This window comes from Lolium rigidum, chromosome 1, assembly GCF_022539505.1.
Source record: "Lolium rigidum isolate FL_2022 chromosome 1, APGP_CSIRO_Lrig_0.1, whole genome shotgun sequence".
Lineage (NCBI taxonomy): Eukaryota > Viridiplantae > Streptophyta > Magnoliopsida > Poales > Poaceae > Lolium > Lolium rigidum.
The window spans coordinates 297,267,152-297,290,670 of NC_061508.1; the positions used below are offsets into that span (position 1 = coordinate 297,267,152).

The 23,519-nt window shown below is 42.3% G+C and overlaps 3 protein-coding genes across 7 annotated transcripts; 2 read left to right on the forward strand and 1 right to left on the reverse strand.

Moving 5' to 3' along the window:
* Positions 1-922: 922 nt before the first annotated feature.
* On the forward strand, positions 923-5,189 carry LOC124660541 (ABC transporter G family member 35-like). The gene is made up of 8 exons (XM_047198369.1): positions 923-1,211; positions 3,784-3,838; positions 3,901-4,021; positions 4,126-4,214; positions 4,318-4,402; positions 4,658-4,811; positions 4,898-4,974; positions 5,077-5,189. The coding sequence occupies exons 1-8, from the start codon at positions 923-925 to the stop codon at positions 5,152-5,154; spliced, it is 948 nt and encodes a 315-aa protein (XP_047054325.1). The 3' UTR covers positions 5,155-5,189.
* LOC124696555 (ABC transporter G family member 36-like) lies at positions 5,169-11,261 on the forward strand. 3 transcript variants are annotated; one of them, XM_047229271.1, is made up of 15 exons: positions 5,169-5,282; positions 5,396-5,697; positions 5,786-6,067; positions 6,242-6,558; positions 7,030-7,190; positions 7,287-7,547; positions 7,841-8,118; positions 8,209-8,538; positions 8,609-8,899; positions 9,339-9,422; positions 9,506-9,639; positions 9,832-10,059; positions 10,152-10,323; positions 10,443-10,697; positions 10,804-11,261. In XM_047229271.1, exons 1-15 carry the CDS (start codon positions 5,222-5,224, stop codon positions 11,068-11,070), a joined length of 3,423 nt encoding a protein of 1,140 aa, XP_047085227.1. In that variant the 5' UTR covers positions 5,169-5,221; the 3' UTR covers positions 11,071-11,261. The 3 variants fall into 3 exon arrangements, with proteins under 3 accessions (XP_047085227.1, XP_047085232.1, XP_047085237.1); XM_047229276.1 differs by having other exon boundaries at positions 9,835-10,059; XM_047229281.1 differs by lacking the exons at positions 5,169-5,282; positions 5,396-5,697 and having other exon boundaries at positions 5,959-6,067; positions 6,237-6,558.
* Positions 11,262-11,762: 501 nt separating this feature from the next.
* On the reverse strand, positions 11,763-22,940 carry LOC124696531 (stromal processing peptidase, chloroplastic; the record flags this gene model as incomplete). Of its 3 annotated transcripts, none has more annotated exon segments than XM_047229262.1 (24): positions 11,763-12,225; positions 12,333-12,449; positions 12,630-12,780; positions 13,715-13,816; positions 14,162-14,242; positions 14,320-14,440; positions 14,825-14,939; positions 15,142-15,265; positions 15,485-15,637; positions 15,739-15,966; positions 16,073-16,210; positions 16,607-16,756; positions 16,890-17,060; positions 17,201-17,404; positions 17,528-17,752; positions 18,810-18,944; positions 19,412-19,513; positions 20,040-20,336; positions 20,437-20,625; positions 20,764-20,871; positions 21,144-21,191; positions 21,431-21,629; positions 21,971-22,200; positions 22,795-22,940. In XM_047229262.1, coding segments are annotated over 23 exon segments (3,500 nt in total), but the record flags the coding sequence as incomplete, so codon positions are not given.
* Between the last annotated feature and the right edge of the window lie 579 nt (positions 22,941-23,519).

Consider the following 23,519-nt stretch of genomic DNA (forward strand, 5'->3'; position numbering starts at 1 on the left):
ATTTGTGCCGTCCTTTGCCGACCAGGCCATACGACTTCCGCCGAGAATGTTAGTGCTTATTAGGCCGACGGTGTAATACTAAAAGCATCCAACCGACAGTCTGAGCTGTAATAGAAAGGCTCCGTGATCACAGTGTCAATGGCAACATGCTACATCCATGATTCTTTCGATACTTTTATAGGTGCAAATGGATATAAGTTAGAAAGAGTTGGCAACAACTAGCTGAAAAGTACAGTCTTCCTGCTGAACTTTTCTTTGGTATCCATTCTTTTCACTTGAGCTGGCCGGCGGGAGACTCGGTCGTTGCAACCCCGGCAGCCGCAGGATGCACGGCGCTGTTCTGGAAGAACCTGGCAGATGAGAGCGTTGACCGGCCGGTAGGCGTACGCGGCGGCGCCGGTCAGTGAACACGGGACGGTCCATCCGTACGGTAGGCGTACGCGGCGGCGGTACGGCTTCCGCTCCCGCGTGCACCACGCGCACGCCGCGCGGACCGTGGACCAAGTCTGGGAGTTGCTCCACTCGTCCTAATCCTGTTCGACGAGACGTCGTGATCGTGGCTGGTCCTGATCGGTCGGCCCTCGATGAGCTCGACGTCGACGCCGGCAAGGCGGCGGCGGCGCGCGCGCGCCTCGACGGAGCCGACGGTTTCTTGTCCGCGCAAGAGCCGTAAGCCAATCGCCCATTCCGCTCTAGGAGCGCGACGGTCGTCGACGGACGTGGATACGCAGGATTGGAGAAACCGCGAAAAACGATGTACTACGCGTTCGTCTGCTTTCTCGTACGCACCGCCGCCGCCAGGAATAAAAATGAATCAGTAATCTACACACTCCCTATTAGCCTCCGATCGTCTTGGTTGCTACCGCCTTGGACCCTTGGTCCCCCTTCAGGCGACACAACCAAGTAACCAGCGATCGCCGCAATGGCGTCGGCGGAGACGCAAATGGCGCGGCCCAGCTCAGCGCCGCCCGCCAACGCCGACGACTACGACGATGAGGAGGCGCTGCTCTGGGAAGCGCTGCGGCGGCTGCCCACGCTCGAAGAGCGCGCCCGGCACGCGATCGTGACGCTGGAGGACGGGAGCAGGAAGGTGGCGGACGTCGGCCGCGTCGGGCCGGCGAGCGCCGCGCGCTGCTCGGCCGCCTCCTGCGCCCCGGCGTCCACGAGGACAACGAGCGGTTCCTGCTCAAGATCAGGGACCGCATCGACCGGTACGTGCTACGGTTCTTCGTGCATGTCAGCTAGCCTAGCTGTCTTCGTTTGTTCAGTGCCATTGCTGGCAACTCTTCGCGGTTAGGCCTTTCAGACTCGTATATGTAGGGTCTGGATGTTAATAAACGAGAGCCTTTGCATATTAAACTTTTAAGCAGAAAATATTTATGTATTGATCATGTTAAAACACAAGTATTCTTTAAAAAAATCGTTCAAAAATATGGACATATGCTCAACCAAACACGTGTTAGGATGCTGTTTTGTTGTAATTATCGTACTTAATGGCTCTAAAGTTTACATGATACTCTATATGTTCCATAATTGTTGTCATTATTGCAATTCAGACGAGTTTTCTTTCGGTGCGGGCGTGTGTCTTTCTCTGTGATGGTTTTCTTTAGCGCAGCGCCCCGACTTTCTTTCGGAGCGGAAGGGGAAGGCGGGACGTACTATAGATCTACCATCGGACACCACCTCTGGCCATTTAATTGCAATTCATATTTAAACCAAAACCACGCCAATAATACGAGTATCTCATGATGTACATCTATCTAAAATTAAGACCTTCTTGTAGTTATTTCAATGCAAAAAAATGCGGTTGAATACCAAGAAGAGCATTCTATAGCCTGAAATTGAGAAAATACTCCGTGGAAGTCAACTTTGAATGAAAAAGTAACTCACATTATCCTAATATATTTTATTTTAATAATCTTTTAAAACTTTTAAACATGGTTATTTTTGGACTTTTTACACTTCACTGGATACTTGCTCATCTGAGAGCCCGTAAGAACTCAAAACTTAGAAATGTATAAAAAAAATGTATGGATTGACATGTCATGCACTTTGGTTCCTATAACCACTTTTTTTTTAACAATGTCGTTTGGATGTTATGTAAAAATATTACAGAAACCGTAGACAGATAGAAGAAAACATGACGTAGGACTTTCTGTTTGATTTCCTCCAATATTCTCATGAAATTATCATTTCCTCAATTTTTCGATGGGTACTATGATTCCTTTGTTCCAAGCACCAACAAAGAAAAAACGTTAAACATGTTAAAAGGGATAAATTTTCACTAAGATGGTATCTAAGAGGCGATCTAGATAATCGATGTTTGCCGCCCCGATGGCGGTATGGGTGGAGACCTCGGACTTGCGCTCCACGTTGTAGTAAGATCCCTAAAATTAAAGTTTGGTCAACCGGTAACGGCATAAGCGGACCCAGCAAAATTTTGAAGGCTGGGCAAATAGGCCTAAAGTGCTAATTTTGTATCAAATACATATAAAATATGGGCAAAAATAAGCCTATCGGCCGGCCGGAAGCCTGGGCGGCTGCCCGGGCAATAGGGATGCTAGGGACGCCTATGGGTAACGGCATATGGTGGCTATGGCGGTGTTGTGTGGGACACAACTAAGGTTTCCCGTCTACTTGTCCACATTATCGGCTGTTATCTTGCGGTGGCGTTGAGAAAAGTGGAGAATTGTTAGGTCACTACTTTTATGGAGTGGTGGGTCTCGTTCGGCCAGCCTACGCCAGCCCTGTTGCATGTTTGATGTCAGAAGATTCGGACAGATTCATGTATTTAGTGACTACCACTTTGGCCCTTGAACGCTTGTCTTTAGAGGTATGTGCACAAAGATATCATGTATGTCTTTAGCAAAGTCATACCAACTCTGGTAGGAGAGTAGCGACATCGGCTGATCGACGGCTCACTCTAGTGGCGGTAGTGGTCATCAATTGATCCAAAAACTCTTGATATAATTTATTATGTTTGAGGTATTTCTTACTTCTTGTCGTTCTAAATAAACGTTTTTACAGAAACCATTCAGCAAAATTCGTATATTTTTCCTTCGTTTCAAAGGGGGCCTGAAATCACTGTTGTCCCCTCCGCCTTCTCCGTTCCCCTTCCCTGCTAAAAAAACCACCAGACTCAAATCCTGTAGACCTTGGACTGTTGGACATGGAGCGTGACCCGCGCCACTGCGTGCCACGCCCCCTCCGATTCCTGGTGGCGGCGGCGTCCATATCGCCGCGGCCGCCTGGCTGAGGCGTGAGCCGGTACCCCGGTTGACCCCGTCCGCCGCAACCCCAATCCAGTCTCGGTGTCGTCGATCTTCAACCACTGCAGGGTCAATCAACTCGAGCTTCTTCAACTTCCTCAAATGCCTGATTTGGTGGTCTAGTCTATCCTACCTTTCAAAGAATTTGGTGGTCGCTCTGCAATAGATGAACAAAATTAATTATACTTAGGTAAGCTTCTCATTGGACTGAACCCAAACATCTAAAGGGAGTGTTATATTTTTAAGTACATTTGAGTGCAAAAAATTACTGGCCAAAGGGAACCTGGGACACAATCTTGCAAACTGGGATTAGACAAGCGGTTGCAGCAACTGGTTGGGTTCAATCTGATTCATCGAGGGGAGAGGAAGTGCAGAGTTTATTTCCCTGTAAATGGGTTCATATTGAGCGGAGCGCATTTTTAGAGATAATTGTGTTTTACTTTTATTGTGGTAAGTCTTCAATGTCCAACTGTCCATGCTTCAGAATGTGAGACTTGTTTTCTCATTTGGGTAGTTCTGCTGCTCTACGAGGCTGCCGCTGTCCTTGCGCTGCTGATTTTCCGCACCCAGTACAAATGTTTTTCTTTTCAACTTCATCCAGTCCACATGATATTTTGTATTTTATCTGTAGAGTTGGCATCGTTCTACCAACAGTTGAAGTGCGTTTCGAGCATCTAAATGCAGATGTGGAAGTTTGTGTTGGGAACAGGGGACTGCCCACCGTTCTGAACTCAATTACTAACATCTTTGAGGTATTATTCTTTTTTTTTTATCAACATGGTATTTTAAATAGTACTAGTCCTGAAATTAGTATTGCTAGCTTTATGTGGTACAAGACTTTTGAGTTATTGATCAGGGAGCTGCAAATGCATTACACATACTGCCAAGCAGGAAAAGGAAATTACCAATTCTCCATGGCATTAGTGGCATCATCAAGCCTCGTAGGTACAAGTTCTTCTTGAGTGCAGTGGATGTGTGATTTATGAGTTCAGTATATCTTTTTTACCATTATGTGTTTTGGTTGTTAATTTTCTCTTTTCCTGTACAGAATGACACTGCTGCTAGGTCCACCAGGATCAGGGAAGACGACATTTCTGCTTGCATTGGCTGGGAGGCTTGGCAGCGATCTTCAGGTATACAACTTCTGCAGTTAATTCTCACACTTTCATGTTTTTTATGGGACTCGTGAGAACTGGGTTTAAAACAGTATAAAAGAGCCCTTACTAACTACTAAGTCAATAAAGGTACATGTGTGAAACACTATGGTCAACGATCTTTTAGGTATCCGCTTTCCGCTGGCATTCCACTATTCTTCTGCCTGAGGGATTTGCTGACTATTGGTCTTGGAGCTATACAACACACCTCAAATCTCCATTTTTCCTTTGCAGGTTTCAGGCAAAGTCACTTATAACGGGCATGAAATGGGTGATTTTGTGCCTGAGAGGACAGCTGCGTATGTAAGCCAGCATGATCTTCACATAGGAGAGATGACTGTGCGTGAGACACTTGTCTTCTCCGCAAGGTGCCAAAGATATTTGCATGGTAAGCACCTATTTATCAGCCAACATAAAAATATTTCATCGAACTAAATTCTTTAATGATTCTGATGTCCTTTTATGGTTTCTTAGATTTGCTTCTTGAGTTATTAAGACGAGAGGAAGCATCCAACATCAAGCCTGATGTTGATATTGATGTTTTTATGAAGGTGCCTTGCATAGACCATAGATAAATCAAGAACCATAAAAATATATCTTGCAATTATGATGTTAGCTAATAATAAATTATACATTTAAAATGCTCATATCAGGCAGCTGCATTGGGAGGGCGAGAAGCCAATATCGTCACTGAATACATACTGAAGGTACACGTGGCTTGCATAGCCTGAAACTGACTAGCTCTAAGTTCACTTATCCTTGTTGTAGATATTGGGACTAGACGCGTGTGCAGACACAATGGTAGGAGATGAGATGTTCAGGGGCATATCTGGTGGACAACGGAAGCGTGTTACTACAGGTACAAGCACAAGTAGAAGCATCAACTATTAACACGTATTGAGATTTTTGGCTTTGTGAACTTCTCTTGCATGTACTGCTAATTGCATGATATAACCTTGGTACATCATATAGGTGAGATATTGGTTGGGTCGGCGAGAGCACTATTCATGGATGATATCTCTACAGGGCTCGACAGTTCAACAACATTCCAGATCATAAACTTCCTCAGGCAGGCCATCCACATCCTAAGCAGGACGGCGGTCATCTCCCTGCTACAGCCTTCACCTGAGACTTACAACTTGTTTGATGACATCATACTCCTCTCAGATGGGCAGGTCGTGTACCATGGGCCCCGCAAGAACGTTCTCGAGTTCTTTGAGTCTATGGGGTTCAGATGCCCCGAGAGGAAGGCTGTTGCAGACTTCTTGCAAGAAGTATGCACCTTTGAGTTATAATATTGCTGGTGGTTACGTTTATTTATAACTATTAACTAGTATACATATGTGAAAAAAATTGCGCCAGATAATGTCAAGGAAAGATCAGAAACAGTACTGGGCACGACATGACCAACCCTACCAGTATGTATCTGTGAAGGAATTTGCTGGGGCTTTCCATTTGTTTCATGTTGGCCAAGACATGGCAAATGAGATTGCAGTGCTGTTTGACAAGGGCGCAAGCCATCCTTTGGCACTCACTACCTCAAAGTATTGTGTAAGCACAAAAGAACTTCTGAAAGCCAATGTCGACCGGGAAATTCTTCTCATGAAGAGGAACTCATTCTTCTATGTATTCAGAATCGTACAGGTAATTGGTCCCTGAAGTTCAGATCCGACTAGACTCATTTTATGAACTTTTGAGAGGAGACTGGTCTGCAGAAATCGTTAAAATGCTACTTTATTCCATGGGTAGAAGTTGATATGTTGCATTCATTGCTTAATAATTTTTCCACAATTTCCTCTTGTTCATCTGGCAGTGCAGCTGATCTTGTTGTCAATCATCGAGATGACATTATTCTTTCGTACAGAGATGCATCGTGATTCTGTGGCGAATGGAGGCATCTACATGGGTGCACTCTTCTTTACTACGATCATGATCATGTTCAATGGTTTGTCTGAGCTGCCCCTCACCATTTTTAAGCTCCCGGTATTTTTCAAACAAAGGGATCTCCTATTCTATCCTGCATGGACTTATACTGTACCCTCATGGATTCTCAAGATCCCCCTCACATTTATCGAGGTTGGTGGGTTTGTTTTTACAACCTATTATGTCATTGGATTTGATCCTGATGTAATCAGGTGAGATTTGCTAACCATGTCATATTTTTCTTGATATGGTACCTAATTACTCACATAACATTTTTTTATCAAGTAGCAAAATATTCCGTGCAATTTGTAGGTTAGCCTCAATATATAACTCAGTATTTTCACTTAAATTGCTCATATCACACCCACAACCACATGAGTCTGGAGTATTAATTGATTGTTCTTACTATAAGCAAAAGTAGCTTGCAATATCGTATTTCTGTATGCCTAAATCAGGTGTTGAAGGAATCATCAATAATATAGGATAATTTGACCAAATTAACATCACCTGCTTAAACTTAGTGCGTCCTCTGCATTATTGTTCGAGAAAACGCAAGAGATTTTGCGTTTCATTTCATTGAACAGGAAGAAGACATATCAGCAAAAGGACCGACACCGTAATAACAACATTTGTATGGATGTTATGAACTTGTGATTGGCTAAAATTAGTTTTCCTATCTGTAGGCTTTTCAAGCAATATCTGCTTTTCTTAGCGGCTAATCAGATGGCATCTTCCCTCTTCCGGTTCATTGCCGGGGCAGCAAGAAACATGATTAGTGCATATGTCTTTGGATCATTTGCATTGCTAGTTTTTATGCTTTTAGGTGGATTCGTCCTGTCAAGAGGTAAGAAACCAAGCCTTTTTTGTTTCTCTTTGGATCAGATTAATCCAAACTGCAGCATTTGCTACTAAATTTTCTTGTTTCGTGTTTGACCTCAAGATAGTGTAACGAAGTGGTGGATTTGGGGATACTGGATCTCTCCACTGATGTATGCGCAGAATGCTGCATCAGTGAATGAGTTCTTGGGGCATAGCTGGCAGAAGGTCTTGCCAGGTTCAGATGAGCCCCTTGGTGTGCTAGTCCTCAAGTCCCGTGGAGTATTTCCGGAGTCTATGTGGTACTGGTTTGGCTTTGGCATGTTGCTTGGATTCACTCTGCTCTTCAACTCTCTCTTCACTTTATGCCTTGCGTATCTTAAGTGTGAGTACAGTTGCTGCTCTGGTTCACTTGTCGCTGTAGTAAATAGTAATATCATTTTTCTCAAAGAATGTGATGGTAACTTTATACCAATTGTTAAATATTAAGTGACTGAAACTTTGGTCATCGCCAAATTTGCAGTAGATGCAGATACACTATTACACTGGTTGCCAACGGAAAAAGAAACTACTAAACCTTCACAGATAAACACATCCCTTCCACCAACTAGCCCCACACCTGATCTAAAAGAAACCTGCCCCACACCTCTCCTGAGAAGATTTCTCTTTTTTTTACAGCAATTGGTCACTCCTATCCGTCAGTATCAGAAGAGGCGCTGAGGGAGAAAAAAGCAAATTTGACTGGCAGTGTTGCAGATGTGCTGTTTATAGGGAAGGGACCCGGCAACACTTGCTTGACATCTGGCAGTGCTCATCAGGCAACTGGCTGCCATAGTGAAACATGGTCATCTATTTTTGATCCCGATTCTATGCCCGCACAAAGGGGAATGATTCTCCCCTTCGTTCCACTCTCGCTTGCTTTTGACGATATACACTACTCCGTTGAGATCCCAAGGGTAAGTTGTTAAGTAATGAATTTACAAAGTTGGGACTAGTTGCACTGTCATTATTCATTATAAGCTCGTGATCTTGATGCAAAACTTCAGGAAATGAAAGTACGAGTATTGCAAGAACGGTTGGAGATCCTAAGGGGTGTCAGTGGGTATTTTAGACCAGGAGTACTGACCACACTGATGGGTATTAGTGGTGCTGGAAAGACAACTTTGATGGATGTGTTGGCTGGAAGAAAGACCAGTGGATTCATCAAGGGAAGCATCAGCCTTTCTGGCTATCCTAAGAAGCAGAAGACATTTGCACGCATTTCGGGGTACTGTGAGCAAACTGATATCCACTCTCCACATGTGACAGTGTATGAGTCACTATTGTTTTCGGCGTGGCTCCGACTTCCACGGGATGTGGACTCAAACACAAGAAAGGTCAGTTAAGTAGGTTATGTCAAAACTTCACGTTGTTTGTTTGCTGAAATGTTGTGACTTGTGAGTGCAGATGTTCATTGAGGAGGTGATGGCACTCGTGGAGCTCACGACGATGAGAGATGCTTTGGTTGGACTGCCTGGAGTGAACGGTCTGTCAACCGAGCAGAGGAAAAGGTTGACAATCTCTGTGGAGCTTGTTGCAAACCCTTCAATAATTTTTATGGACGAACCAACATCAGGACTTGATGCCCGGGCAGCAGCCATTGTCATGAGGACAATAAGAAACACTGTTGATACTGGTCGAACTGTCGTCTGCACAATTCATCAGCCTAGCATTGACATATTTGAATCTTTTGATGAGGTGAATAAGTTATTACCTCACAATATTAGAAAAGTTCTTTTAGATAGACTCATTCCTTTGTAGACACAATGTGGGCCACATCAACCTTGGTTAATATTAAATATTTTCCTTTTAAACTAAGAATAGGGGGATGCCTCTGAAAAAAATAGGTGGAGTCCAATTGACCTAGCAGGCAAGCAAGTGGTACAAACTTTTAAAAAGGATTCAAGAGGGACTGTGGGGGTTTATGATATAGAGGAAAAGAGGGGATGAATCGTCAACTTCAAGAGGAAACGAGGGGAACTTTTGAAAAGGATTCGGGAGGGACTGGGGGTTTACGATATAGAGGAAACGAGGGGATGAATCGTCAACTTCAAGAGATGAATACTATTACTGGCAATTAATTCTGTTTCTGATTGTGATTTTACGAATCCTGAAATTTTTTATTCTATTCACACAGCTTTTTCTAATGAAGCAAGGTGGAGAAGAGATCTATGTAGGTCCATTAGGACACCATTCTTCAAAACTGATTGAGTATTTCGAGGTACTGTGATATATTTTACAAATATGATAATTCAAATGTTCTTCGCCTTATTTCTGTAGCTCATGATGTTTGATTCTATTCAGGCTATTGAAGGAGTCAGTAAAATAAAAGATGGCTACAATCCAGCAACATGGATGCTGGAAGTGACGACAGTATCACAAGAACAGCTATTGGGCATTGATTTCAGTGACATATACAAGAAATCTAAACTCTACCAGTGAGTAACCTACTTCCTACTAATTAATATGGCCATCCCTTTCTTCTCTCCTGGTTGCTCCTAGTAGTAGATAAATAACCAAAATCACAAGCAAATGAAGCGATCTGATCAACATTGATTAGCCAACTGAAACTATCTGAAAGGCACTACTTGTTGTAATACCAACAGTAACTTTATGTTTACATTGCATAGGAGGAACAAAGCCTTGATAGATGAGCTGAGTACTCCACCATCTGGTTTGGACGCCCTCTACTTTCCTACCAAGCATTCAAGATCTTTCTTCACACAATGCTTGGCATGCCTCTGGAAGCAGAACCTGTCATACTGGAGGAATCCCCAGTATAATGCTGTCCGTTTTTTCTCGACAACGATTATAGCTCTACTCTTTGGCACCATATTCTGGGATCTTGGCACCAAAAGGTACTTCCTCCGCATTTTTATAAATATCAATGATGACACGATCCTCGTGTCACTTTCAAAGTGATTCATTATGTAGTGCCTTTTGAATTCAGAGAGAAACCACAAGACTTGTTCAATGCAATGGGCTCAATGTATGCTGCTGTTTTAACCATAGGCGTGCTCAATTCAGCATCAGTTCAACCAGTGGTGGCTGTTGAGCGGACTACCTTTTACCGTGAAAGAGCAGCTGGAATGTACTCAGCTTTCCCATATGCATTTGGACAGGTGCTTCTACGAACTTTGGACCTTTGATGCGGCAGGCTAAGCTTTTTTCTACTGCCTGAAACGCCCAGTAATTTGGAAGCTAGTACTGCTGGACCAATCAGTTGTTTTCTCACTTGTAGGTCGCAATTGAGATCCCGTACACATTGGTTCAGTCTGGCATATATGCGGTAATAGTGTATCCTATGATCGGATTCGAGTGGACAGTACCTAAATTCTTCTGGTATCTCTTTTTCATTTACTTTACGTTGCTCTACTTCACATTCTATGGTATGATGGCAGTTGGGTTGACAGAGAACCACACCATAGCATCCGTTGTATCCGCTTCATGCTACGCCATATGGAATCTCTTCTCCGGGTTTGTGATCCCCAGAACTGTGAGTTAACTCTCCTTTCTCCATGCTTTTCGATGATTAACCTGAAACGTAAGATTTTCAAATTTAAATGTCTAATATGTTGTATTTGCACATTACGTGCATTCAGAAAATTCCTATCTGGTGGAGATGGTACTATTGGATGTGCCCTGTTGCATGGAGTTTGTATGGGATGGTCGTGTCACAGTATGGCGATGTTGATGATCCGTTGTACGATGGTGTCACCACCACCACTGTGGCAAGATTTGTCAGTGACTACTTTGGCTTCGAGCACAACTCGTTGATGGCAGTTGGCGCAGTTGTTGTGGCCTTTGGGCTGCTCTTTGCCTTCTTGTTCGGTTTTGCAATAATGAAGCTCGATTTTCATAGGAAATGATGTAGAGGACCTTGCTGACAATGTACAGTTCGAAATTTGGTCATGTATTTACCGGGAAGATTCCAGCTTGATGTCATATAGAATATTCCTAGCATCATGAACCAACTGTGTCATGTGGGAAATGAAAGGTTCATATGTAAACCAAAAGTTGCTTTTGTTGACAAAAGTGATAGCAAATTGGACTCAGCACATGATCTTCTCCTGACACTGCTGATCGATCTATTTGTTAGACATTGGGCTGTATTGGTTGTTCTTTCTTCTGCTGTTAATTTAGTGCCATTTCTTGAAACGGAATTTGTTTTCGGGGTTTGTGGCATATGAAATGGGCCACGACGACTTGTTATGCCATCTTTTGGAGATCAAAAGACTGTCCATGCCTAAAACTCAAATGCATGGTATGTTCATCATGCCTCAGATCTTTATTCATTTTGGACAAGGAGTATCCTGAATATGAAACCTCCCCCTCAAAAATTCTCTGGCTGCTCTAAAAGACATATACGCGCTTCATTTATACAGTATGACCAGCAGCTCTCTCCTTTATTCATCAAGTCATTGCTTGCACCTGACAAAGATTGTCTCTCACGATCCGTGAAATTAAGATTGCATGATTTGAATGTAGATAGCTTTGAGCATAGATAGTACAGGTTGCAAACTATGGCATTAGCTGGTCCAGAATGCAATTCAATCCAACATTCTCAGCAAAATTGTATCCATTTCATTATCAAGTTCACACTATCAGACAAAGATAACAGAATGTTACAAGCGTATGATATTATTACTATTGTGTTACAGATGCTCTATGCTACTTTGCCGTTGCTCAGTAACTTATCATCGATCCTATGGTCACTCTATCTTCTGCAATGACCTGAAGAATACTACTAGTTACAACAACGGGAATGTGCATGAATCAAATCGGTCTTTACTATACATCTGAAAATGGCCTTCCAGGGAAGGCTTTCAAGTTCCTTGGGAACATTCATATCTATTTTTCTAGAAAATGCAACAACCAAAGCTTTCTGTTGCAATTGCTCAAGGAATAACAATTGGCTTGACCAAATGCATTGATGGGTATAGGGAGTACTTGCATATACAATCATCATATGTAGTCTCCACAGGGTCACATACAGATCCTCTCTTCAGGAGCTAGGGTGATGCCTGTGGTGTGGATTTAACTGAATTAGAACAGAAATCTGCACGATTGGAAAACTATTGAATGTAGAGCACTTAATATAGCACACTTTTGTCCAAAAATTGTAAGATACCTTGAGAAAGTTGGGGTGTGAAAAAGTGTACTACTCATGTGGTTGGTCTGGTCATGGTTGATAGACCCCGGCCGCCAATGGGAACCATACCAGGAACCGCCATATCAGGCTCATCATCTGCCAACATAACAAATAAATAAAGAAAAATTGGACAAAACTGCGAAATTTGATTTAAAAAATACATCTACACCATATTGCGAGTTCTGATCAGCACAAACATTAATTTTCAAATTAACAATATACTGAGATATTTATGTAATAATTTTCATCACGAACACTTAATATTCGGTCCCGTACCATTCATGTCTTCACCAGACTCGGCACCAGCGATCCCGATGCAGGAAAATAAAGATGAATCATCAACTTTCAAGTGCTCATATGCGAGATACAGGTCCTCAATTGTGGCACTTTCATATAGGGTCGTCATTTCCTTAATACAGGATATATCCTGCATGTAATTGGAACAAATGAACTACAGTTAGACAGTGATACAACACAGGAAGAGAAAATAACACAAACGCGCAAAATAAAAGTCCAAAAATACTAATGAAGAATAAGATATGGGTTGAATTCCAATAACTGATAAATGGGAAAAATACAATTTATAGAGATTTAACATGTGATCATACATTAGAAGGTACACAATACACTGACTGCTGTTTAAATTTTTTGTACAGCCCTAGAACCCAAATAGACCGGTCCTAGCCATATCAGTATTATTTCATATATGTATTTACAGTTTCCATTCAATTAAGGCCCTCCAGAAGCATGGGTACAAAATCAGAAAAGCACAAGGTTTAGATGTACTTAATTCAGTAAAATTACTTGATTAACCAACTGAATGCTACAGCATGGTAAGCTCAGATGGTCCCAAGCTCCCAAGTACCAAGTGTCAACCAAATCATATACTCCCTCCTTTCCAAATTGGTTACAGCTTTTTTTCCAAAATAAGCGAACCTACACATTGAAGTGCGTCTAGATACATGTGTACCTAGACCAAAGCTGCAACAACTAATTTGGAACGGAGGAAGTAGTTATAATTGCAGCCTGAGCCTTGTGTACGTAGAATAAAATTTTCATTTATTTTTCATCTGCTGCTCATACGACAACCCCTAGGATTTTTTTTGCTATATCAACAAACTTCTCAACCCAGAAGTTTCTGAGAATAACTGTCACCAGGATGGCCCCAGGTATGGATGCTTCAAGAAGTTTGTCTACAAAACTTTCATGAAGAAAATCTAGACGGAGTACCTATGCAGTGTTAACGATAGTAAAGTGTGACAAGAACAAGGCAACCGAAGTGCCCTGGCAACCAAAGTCCATTTCCTTTTCCAATTTTCTACAGAGTATGAGCGCTTATAACACACATATATAGAATTTACCTTCCTAGGCACGGAAGAGGACTGCAGATGGGCTAGCAGACCAAGCCAATAAGCATTTGTCTTTGTCTCAGCCTCGTGTTTCATCAGCAATGTCCTCTTTGCCTAAACACAAGAAAAATGCTTACCAAATTAACAAGTAGAAAATGATGATGCTACATAATGTCCAATAGTCAAGTGTACACACTAGAACAGTACAGTTATGCTTAAAGCTTTGAGCTTGGTATTCAATCGACAAGCACATAAAATTTTTCCAAGATGCGTATTCAGCTTAAGTGCATGAACTAAACAAGATGTGCAATACTTCAAAATGCACGGTTTTCTTGAACTAAACTAACTTTTATGAAAACTTAGACATGATTAAAAAGGATGGCAGTATTATTTGCATACTGGCGGTATAATAGTAATATTAAAGCACATAATGGAAAATATAAAGAAAATTTGACTAACCCGGTCCAGCTCTCTTTCAACAATTTTGTTACTATGTAAACCTCTGAGAACACCTTTGCATGCATCCACAGCTTTATGGACCTGGCATCAAAGATCACAAAATGATAGTATTAGCAGCGGCAGAGCACAGAACAAGCTCAAGATCACAACTTAAATACCTTGCTCGGGGTTGAAGTTACCGCGATCACATACCAACCCAGCTCCAGTTTATCAAAAAGATTTAATTCAAAAGAAACATCATAGGTTAATCCCATGGAATCTCGTACTGTTGTGAATAGCCTGAGAGAAAAAGGTGCATCTCATCACGTTAGTCCTATTAGGTAAAGACCAACAAAAATATGCAGTGTCCTGAAAATCATGAAGTATCTCGTTTAATAGTGTAAAGTGAAAACTGAGGTTCTTTTAGTCAAGAATAACGAGGCATGGAACATTAGTAAGATGTGTAACGAAGTATGTTGCTTTAATAGTGTAAAATGAATAAATAGGGGCATCATCAAGATTTTTGCAGAAGCAAACCACTTGTAACCTAGTTATCCAAAGGTACCACGGCACAGTAAATACACCATGACACTATAGTATTAGCAGCAGAGTAGAATTTATCGCATGATAGAGCTTTACAATGATGTATAGTAAAAAATAAAAGAATGTACAGAAATTCTTTACCTGGAATTAATAATTTCAGCCAGCAAACTCAAAGTGATCCCAAAGAAAAGAGGATGGTTGCGAACATTAATATGTGTCTTCTCCATTAGATCAGAGTTTGCTGGTTCAGAGATTTCTGCTGCGGTAGTAGGACAAATATCAGTCCACGTGTTCATCCACTACTACACAAAGTCATTGATAGATGATGTGTAGGAATTCCTCAAGTAGAAATAAAATGATGTCTAACTCAAAATATGTTAATATAAACTGCAATGGAGTCGGACATGGGACTCATGTGAGAGTACAGCACACAGCACAGAGTATTAAGTTAGAATTACCATTTGCGCTAGAACTTCGAATTACATTAAAGAGGTCCTTTCCTTCAGTAGCAAACCCCCATCGATTAGGTGCCGGGCCAGCAATGTACGCACAAGCTCTCTCATCTGTATCCTTTATGTATACCTGGCAAAGAAGAATCCGCAGCCAAATTATGTCTAGATTATGGACGACAGAACAATCTGAGCTTTCAGACTCAAACACATGTTTTCAGGAAAGTATCAAAATGTCCATGTGTCTTTTTTCCCACAATGCTTCAGCATGAGGATTGTAATGTAACTATCCCTTTGCTTCTTTGGCTTTACACAAGCCATGAATATTCAAAAGATGGTAATGAAGGCATACTTGCTGGGAATGCAGATCCGATGGAAACGGCAAGAATGAGATCTTCTCAATATGTTCCGCGGTGCTTGAAGAATTTGCGGCCCTCACAGTCCCGAGATAATCGAGAACACAAGATTCTACCTCTTCTTCTGTGAAATCACCAACTACGCTGACCTGTAAAAAAGATCAACATTAAACTTGAACAAGGTTAAGAAGAAATGTTAGAACGAGGTTTAGAGAACGGAAACTCAGAAATGACAAACTATTCAACAAACCTCCATGTTGCTGCCCACAAATTGGTTCATGACGGCTTCTTTAACTGACTGAAGAGTCAGCTTTTGCAATGAATGTGGAGATGGCTCTACAAACCTTTCATCATGGTTCAACATGGCTACCATAAGCTTGTGAGCCGTGGCACGCTCCAAACTTTTGGGGATAGAGCGGTAGTAAGACAAATATAACTGAGCTGCTCTATCGAACGCATCTTCTAGCCACACATTATGCTGTAACACAAAGAAGTAAATTGTGTAAATGCAACCTCATGTTTCAGAGAGTTTTTCCTATGGTGAGACAGGTGAGTATGCTATGTAGTAAGCTGAAAAGCCACACCTCAAGGACCATATGCAGGAGTTGGAAAGCAGCACGCATGCCATTATCTCTTAAGGCAAACCTAAATTCCATAAAGATGAACTCCTCGTTGGATTCCAGCGAGCAATTTATGAGATTGTTCACACAGAAAAGTTCAACCTGAAATAAAAATCATATGCAGATCGTATGAAATGTTAAACAATTATCAGCATTAGTTAATAATACAATATGCAGACGATATGTGAACATCACTGGTGGATTACACATACTAATACAGGGGCCAGTGGGAATGAATTGGAAGGATAAAGTGAAATGGTGTATGCAATACGTAAAAACAGCAGTAACTTCAAATTTATTACTCCCTCTGGCCCCAATTAACTGCAGTTCAACTGCATGCTTGATTGTATATGGGATGCGACAAGTAATTGGGGCCAGAGGGAGTAGTAAATTTTTTTAATGAACAAGAATTTGGGGCTAGAACTACATTAGCAGAATAGACGAGGTAATCTTGCAATACGTCTGTTTTAAATGTTGATCATAGAATGTGGAAGATACCTGTTCCCTTGAGAAGTTACCAACACAGCCACCTTCACTCAAAGTACGTACACCAACAATAACAGATCCCTTCGACTCAGAATCTTCAGTGGCTCTCCCACCACCTACTATCAGGCGCATAACACCAACCCTTGCCTCATTTTGTGTGATCTGTCATCAATAATTATTATGTTTTTAGTATGAAACATGAAAGAGAAGCTAAACTATCCAGAATGGCTACTGAAGTGAAGATAATTATTTTGTCTTTACAAAAAATAGCCTAAGGTTCCAGTTGACTAAGTACCTTGTAGTTGACAGAAATTCCATTGGAAAGGCGGCGCTGTGTTATACCAGTTTCACTGTCAAATACTTTCACCACGTCCTGCTCTTTACCGAAAGGGGCAAATGATGGTTGGTGTTGCAATTTCAAGTCTTCAAGTTCTGATTGAGTAATCAATTCCTTTGGCACCTCAAGCTGCAACAGCACAACAACAATCAATAAAATGCCGCTTTACAGTTTTCAGTGGCACGAAAACAAATTCAAGCATGAACCTTGCTAAGCCAGGTTAGTATAGTTTTATAACATGAAAAAGACATCAAAAATAACCAACATACCTCAGGCTCCGGGTAAATGGGTTCTTCAAGACCCGCCTTCATGGACTCGGTTATCTCTTCTGGATGTATCTCAAAATCACTTTCGCCTACTCCATCAATATGGACCTTTCTTGGTACACAGGCCACAATAGCAGCAGGAAGTGGTGCATTGGGTTTTCCAAAGTCAGAAATAAATTCAAGTACTTCTGCGCCAACAGTGTTAACCTGCATATGGTAAAATGTATTTATTACAATGTCATTAAAAACTAGGAGAAGGTAAAATGCACTGATGTCATTTATTTTGAGTATGGCCTTTGCAAGAGAAATGATAATGACATGATGTAGTACCTCTTCAAGCGTGACAGTTTCTGCAACTGCAAGCAAACTTTCATGTCCCTGCAATTGATCCATGACAGTATGGCCAAGTGCATCACTCTCCATAATGAAGTCCAAGTTGTCAACCGAGGGAACACTATCAATCATCATAGCGAGCTGCTCACTATCTTTTATTAGTGCATCCATATAACGGGTCATTTCTCCCATTGTGACACCAAACTCTTTGAGTCTTCGAACCTAAAACAACATAAGGAAAAGTTGGTAAACAGGAATTGAACACTTGCAAAGTTGCAATGAAGCGGCTAGTTGGCTAGAGTTCAAGCTTGGCCTGGATTTGACCTAGGTTAATGTCAAACCTGAATCAGCTAGGGTTTGTTCCAGCTCACACTGGGGCTGGATTGGCCTAGATCATGGTTTTGAAGGCGTTAAGGCATCTTAGAGCGAAGGCGCAGGGGGGCTCTGACGCCTGAAGCGGCCGTTTTTTTCAAGGCAGAGGGGGAGCGCTTGGACACCTAAGCGACGCCTTCAAAACCATGGCCTAGATTCGAGCTTAGATGCCATATTAGAGCATCTCCAACAGGCGCTCTATCCCGCGCTGTATCCAAAAAAGTGGCTTGTTTAGCGCGTGGGCGCAAAATTATGCTCCAACAAACGCTCTATCCCGCGCTGTAAAATACAGCTTGGGGCAAAAGTGCTATGTCGTGCACTATATCTACTGCGCCGGAAAGAGCGCGCCCGTCGCGCGCAGAAACAACTACGGATTTTTACAGCTTCAAGGTTTAGAGCTTCTGTTGGAGGTGAATATGGCCTCACGCACAAAACATAGATAGAGCGCGCTGTAAAGTGATTTTTACAGCACCAAATTTAGAGCGCCTGTTGGAGATGCTCTTAGACTGGAATAGTAGATGCTAGACAGTTCAGACCAGGCTAGGCTTGACATAGGAAGGGCTCATGCTAGGACAATCTTGCTGTAATATCTTCTGTTCAGTTCCTTATCATCTAATCTTTTCAACAATTGATGTTCATAAATCATTCCTTGTTTATCATCTGATCTTTTCAACAATTGATGTTCATAAATTATTCCTTGTGGCCAAATAGGGCAATAGTTCTTCATGTACGTGCCAAGTTGACACTTACATTGGCAATAGATAATTATATATTAGTACTGAACTGGTTCAAGGATCATGTTATCTAGATAATTGGTCCATACTTCGAATGACGCAATACAGCCAGCTAAAACGATATATATATATATGTAATACATACAGGATAACTGAGCCATGAAAGCACAAACCTCATGAACAGCAACTTTGATAGCACTCCTCCAATTTTGGGGTTCAGCTGTTACTGTTAGAGTGGTCACCGTGCACCCTTCCCTTCCAGAGTCGCTGTGATCCAGCTCAACTGATGTAAAGGGAGGATTTGAGCTCTGCATCAAAGAAGGAAAAGGAAGACTTCGCTCAGTCGGAGAAACCATGTAACTACCAGTTCCATTGTAAAATATGTAGTGCACAAACATGTGCAAATTCCTCACTGGGAGAACCGGGCTATTCTGACTCGCATTCAAGTCCAATATCAAGTCTAACTGATCCTAAATAGCTAATAGTTAAGCTAAGAGACAAAAACAAATATGAATCCTCTTCACATATAAAATGTCATTTTATGTGAACCATGGCAAGACTGGTAGCCACAAAGCTCCTAACAATGAGAAAATAACATGTGCAATTACACATAAATATGAAAATGTGAAGCGCTCTAATTATATAAGGATATAAAGTTAAACCAAAAAAAAAACAAGATTCTCATACAACAACAAAAATGGAAAATAACATCTACAAGATTTGAAAATAGTGTCCATAGGACATCAGATCATGAATGTTTCTCAAAATCACAAACCTTGTATCTTGTATTGATTCGAAAATGCAGAGCAGATAAAAATATCCGTTTCATCAGGACACTGCGCAGGTCTTTGTATGTCTGAACTTGGTTGACAGGGATCTGTCAAACAATGGAAAGCAATAGTTAGCCATGGGCAGCATGATTAAGGAACTGCGATTATAGAAGCAAGTAAATTAGTTGCAGAAATCGGTATATTAAAATATTCTTTAAAGAAGACCATATTAAGGGCACCATGTTAACATAAGACTTCAATATTACCCAAAAATAGATGGACTATGAAACTCTACGTGGTGGATGCATTACAGCAATACCGATATGGTTTCTTTATCTACCAATATTATAAGATGAACTAAAGCAGTAAATTGGTTGCAGAAATCAGTATATCAAAATAGCTTTAAAGAAGACCAAATTAAGGGCACCATTGTTAACATGAGTCTTTTCAATACTACCCAAAAATAGATGGACTATAAAGCTCCACATGGTGGGTGCATTACAGCAATGCTGATATGGCCTCTTTATCTACCAACTATTATAATATGAACTACTATCAGAATTAACATTTTAGTGGGTAAACTAGTCACGAAGGTGCAAAACATAAATTAAGTCGACTAGCAGCAAACCATACCTTACAAAACATGTTGATAGAGAAACTCTGAATTAACTCATGCTGAAAAATCACTGGAGGCTTAGCATCTTGATGAACATCAGGAAGAGACCATTTATGCTCTACGGGAGGTCTAACTGCCTGTCTTTCCCTTTTTACAGGTTTTATTTTATCTGTGGCAGGTGATCTGTCACCACTTAGGCTTGCAGCCAAGCTACCTGGCAGCTTTGGGGCAAACAGGCTTGATATGGCCCCAAACGGACCTGCAGTCGACATAGGGGCTGCTTCGTTTCCAGTAAGTGTATGTTCAAACACAGCCTGCATTGTGATGGGTCAGCTAACAAGCCTGCTACTTAATCATACTGGCACCAGCTAATCTATCAACAACAATGTTTAGTAGGATGTAATTTCTAATTACCTCTATCTCCCGCACTGCTCTGGGAATATCATCAATTTCTCCTACCAGGTATAAAGTGGCATTCGCAGGGTAATACCATCTCTCATGGAACTTGCGGATCTTATCAGGATCCCATTTAAGTATTTGCTCCTCAAGTCCAATAGGAAATCTGTTGCTCAATTTGTTTTCCGAGTGTAAATGTTGCAACAACTGCAGAATAGGAGCCACAATTAGTACAGAAAGATAGTGCCCTGAAGTATTAAATGATTCAGCACTGTTCCAGGAATATTAAAATAATATCCCTTCTTGGAATTTTTCTGAAGTGTTAATACTGGGAAAAAGACTTGCCTGACAATCAACACGGTACTCGATTGTGTTCATCATCTGGAGCTCTGACAGAATTGCTCTTCTCTCTTTCTCAACACGAGATGAAGAAAACTTCGGATGAAAAGCTATCTGAAGGGAATGAAGTGAAGAACTTGTTTATACATCTATGTAATAATGTCAAGAGATCTGTCAAACAGACTAATAGCACACATCTATATTTTAGCTACCAGTTTGAATGTGTGGTTGTAAATTAACAAAAAAATGATAGTGGGTAGTTGACAGGGTCTGTAATTGCTACAGGCCTCCAACCAATTGGATATGCTTTTTAAAAGTGGCCTACAGTCACCACACATCCTATAATAATTCCTCTAAATAATAATGCGATTAAGTAAATATCTTACCTCATTCAAAGCATCCAGCACAGAAGGGAGTAAGGCTTCACCGTATTCCTGCCCAACTAATATGTCAGATCATAGATAAACAAGAGAAGAAATCTAACATGAACCATCAGTTCTTTTAGAAAATGCTATGTATATGGCAGCCAACCAATACATATTCAGATTTATTTTCATGTAAGTCCTTGTCAAATAAATATGCAAACAGGAAACAAAAGATGGCCCCGAATAAATCACCAGGAGTTAATGTCCAATTCCAAAATTGATATTGAGAAAATAAGCAAAATAAGGACCTTTGTTTTAGTTGGAGAATGGATATGGAAGACTGTATGGTGGAAGTCTGTATATGCATTAGACCTTGCACCTGTCCCCAAGAGTCTCTCGCGCTTTTTACTCCCAAGGAAAGCAACATGCTCAATCATATGTGCGATTCCCTGCTCATCCTCTTCCTCGTCAATTGATCCAACATGAACTTCCATGTGAGCCTCGAACCTGCAAACTCAAATAGTTAGAATTCCATAGTGCACATATTTCATATGTATATCAAAGTAATTTTGCTTGCTCCAACTTGGCCAAAGTTTCTGTGTGACATGAATTAACCATGGTTCCATATTTACTGAGGATCCATGTGCTGGGGTACACTTTTCATGTTCAAGAACTTAAATTAACACCTTGTCCCAGAGGATTGATCTATATACCTCTTCAAATGCCACCAAAATTGAATACAAGATAACAAAAGAGCACGGAATGCCACAAAAATTGAATACAAGATAACTTAAGTACTATCGCCAAAAGTGTAATATATGGATGGAGGTGAAAAGAAGTTCTCTCACCTATCAGCTGGAACTTTGTTTGGCAAAATAAGATATCTGAGGCCATTCTTCAATTGGCCCCGGATTAGCTTTGGATGGGAAGGAAGAGGTGTGTCTAGGACAGCTTCAAGCTCCTCGTTTCCGATCGCTTCATCGAGATAAGGTTTATCGAGAGCTGCCTCAGACCATGTTGGGCTTGCAACATGTGGCTCGTCAGGTCCAGCAGCGCGCAATATGTGACTATGCCTGGTCTGAAAAGCAAATAGTTAAGTCAGAAGATGGTACTTCAGTAATTTTCAATATGAACAAGTGAATGGGTGGATTATGTGATCACAATATACCCTGCCAATCTGCAATATCTACGGCAGCTTTTTTCAAAAAAAATGTATTTTGTCAGAACAAAACTGTGTCATTGATTTGCAAGTACAAGACCTCTCGCTAACTTGAGAATTCGGTGTTCCTTCAACATTTAGGTTGCTACATACTCAAGACACCGACAACAGGCAAGTGCCCCCTTGTTTGTAGAATGCTACTTGGTAGAATGATGATTGCAGACAAAAAACTTCCACTAGCTTCAGAAAAACAAACACGGACTTCTACTCTACTAAGCTTCTGTGCACACGGAACCAGGTGGGGAAGGGGGGGGGGTCCTTTGATTAGTACAGAAACAAAACATGCAAGCAGCACTTATTGTTTTAGACTTGAACCTATCGTCAATCCACAATTATTGTGCTGCCACAAGAACCTACTCGCAAAATCAGACCGCGGAAGTAAGAAAGAAGACAACTTTTTCCCATTGACAAGGAAAACAGCTCCCCTGATTTACGAGTCGAGACGGAACGAACCTTGGGCCTGCCCCAGCGGGCGTGAAGCGATAAGCCCGAGGCGTGCGGGAGCGCGCAGGGCGCGAAGCTGGCGAGGCCCGGCCGGCCCCGCCTCCGGGTCCTGGGGAAGCACGAGAGGCACCCGCCGTCCCTCTCCTCGCCGAGAATCCCGGCCGCCGACGCCGACGCCGCGCCGAGCCCTTGCGTCCGCTTCCTCGACCTGCAGGCACGCGCAAAAGAACGCGAATCAGCCACGGTGAACCCTAACGAGCGGCGCGGTGAGTGTGTGGGTAGATGCTCACCGGGGCGAGACGGCGCGGCGGTAGGAGCAGCGGAGGGGGTTGGCCGGCGCGGCGATGGCGGTGGCGGAGGGGCGGAGGGCGAGGGCAGGGCGGCGGCGCGGGCGGAAGTGGGAGGAGTGGTGGACGGCGGCGGCGGATAGGGAGAGGCCCGGGGCGAGGCGCGGGGGCGCCGCCGGCGCGACGGAGGGCGAGGGGAAGGAGGCCATGGTGGGGATGGCCCGTGCTCCGTGGGGGGAGGATAGGAGAGCGAGAGAACGCTGCTCTCTCTCTCTATATGTTTTTTAATGGTTTTGTTTTGTGAAGGGTAAAATAGGGGCCTATCGGAGAGTTTGGGGCCGGCACGGCGGCTTTCGCGGCTACCAGAGACGCTGACGCAAATATCATCCCGTCGCTCGAGTCGTTGCTGCCGGAACTCGTGTTTGGATCGGGATTCCGGATTTGGCC

What these genes read in the sequence shown, in the direction of transcription:
- LOC124696555 (XM_047229271.1), top strand. Translation starts at nt 5,222, where the DNA reads ATGGTAGGAGATGAGATGTTCAGGGGCATATCTGGTGGACAACGGAAG. An exon ending in AACTGATTGAGTATTTCGAG is followed by an intron (nt 9,423 to 9,505) that starts GTACTGTGATAT and finishes GATTCTATTCAG; the next exon opens with GCTATTGAAGGAGTCAGTAA. An exon ending in TCCCATATGCATTTGGACAG is followed by an intron (nt 10,324 to 10,442) that starts GTGCTTCTACGA and finishes TCTCACTTGTAG; the next exon opens with GTCGCAATTGAGATCCCGTA.
- LOC124660541 (XM_047198369.1), top strand. Translation starts at nt 923, where the DNA reads ATGGCGTCGGCGGAGACGCAAATGGCGCGGCCCAGCTCAGCGCCGCCC. An exon ending in ATCAGGGACCGCATCGACCG is followed by an intron (nt 1,212 to 3,783) that starts GTACGTGCTACG and finishes TCATTTGGGTAG; the next exon opens with TTCTGCTGCTCTACGAGGCT. An exon ending in GGCTTGGCAGCGATCTTCAG is followed by an intron (nt 4,403 to 4,657) that starts GTATACAACTTC and finishes TTTCCTTTGCAG; the next exon opens with GTTTCAGGCAAAGTCACTTA.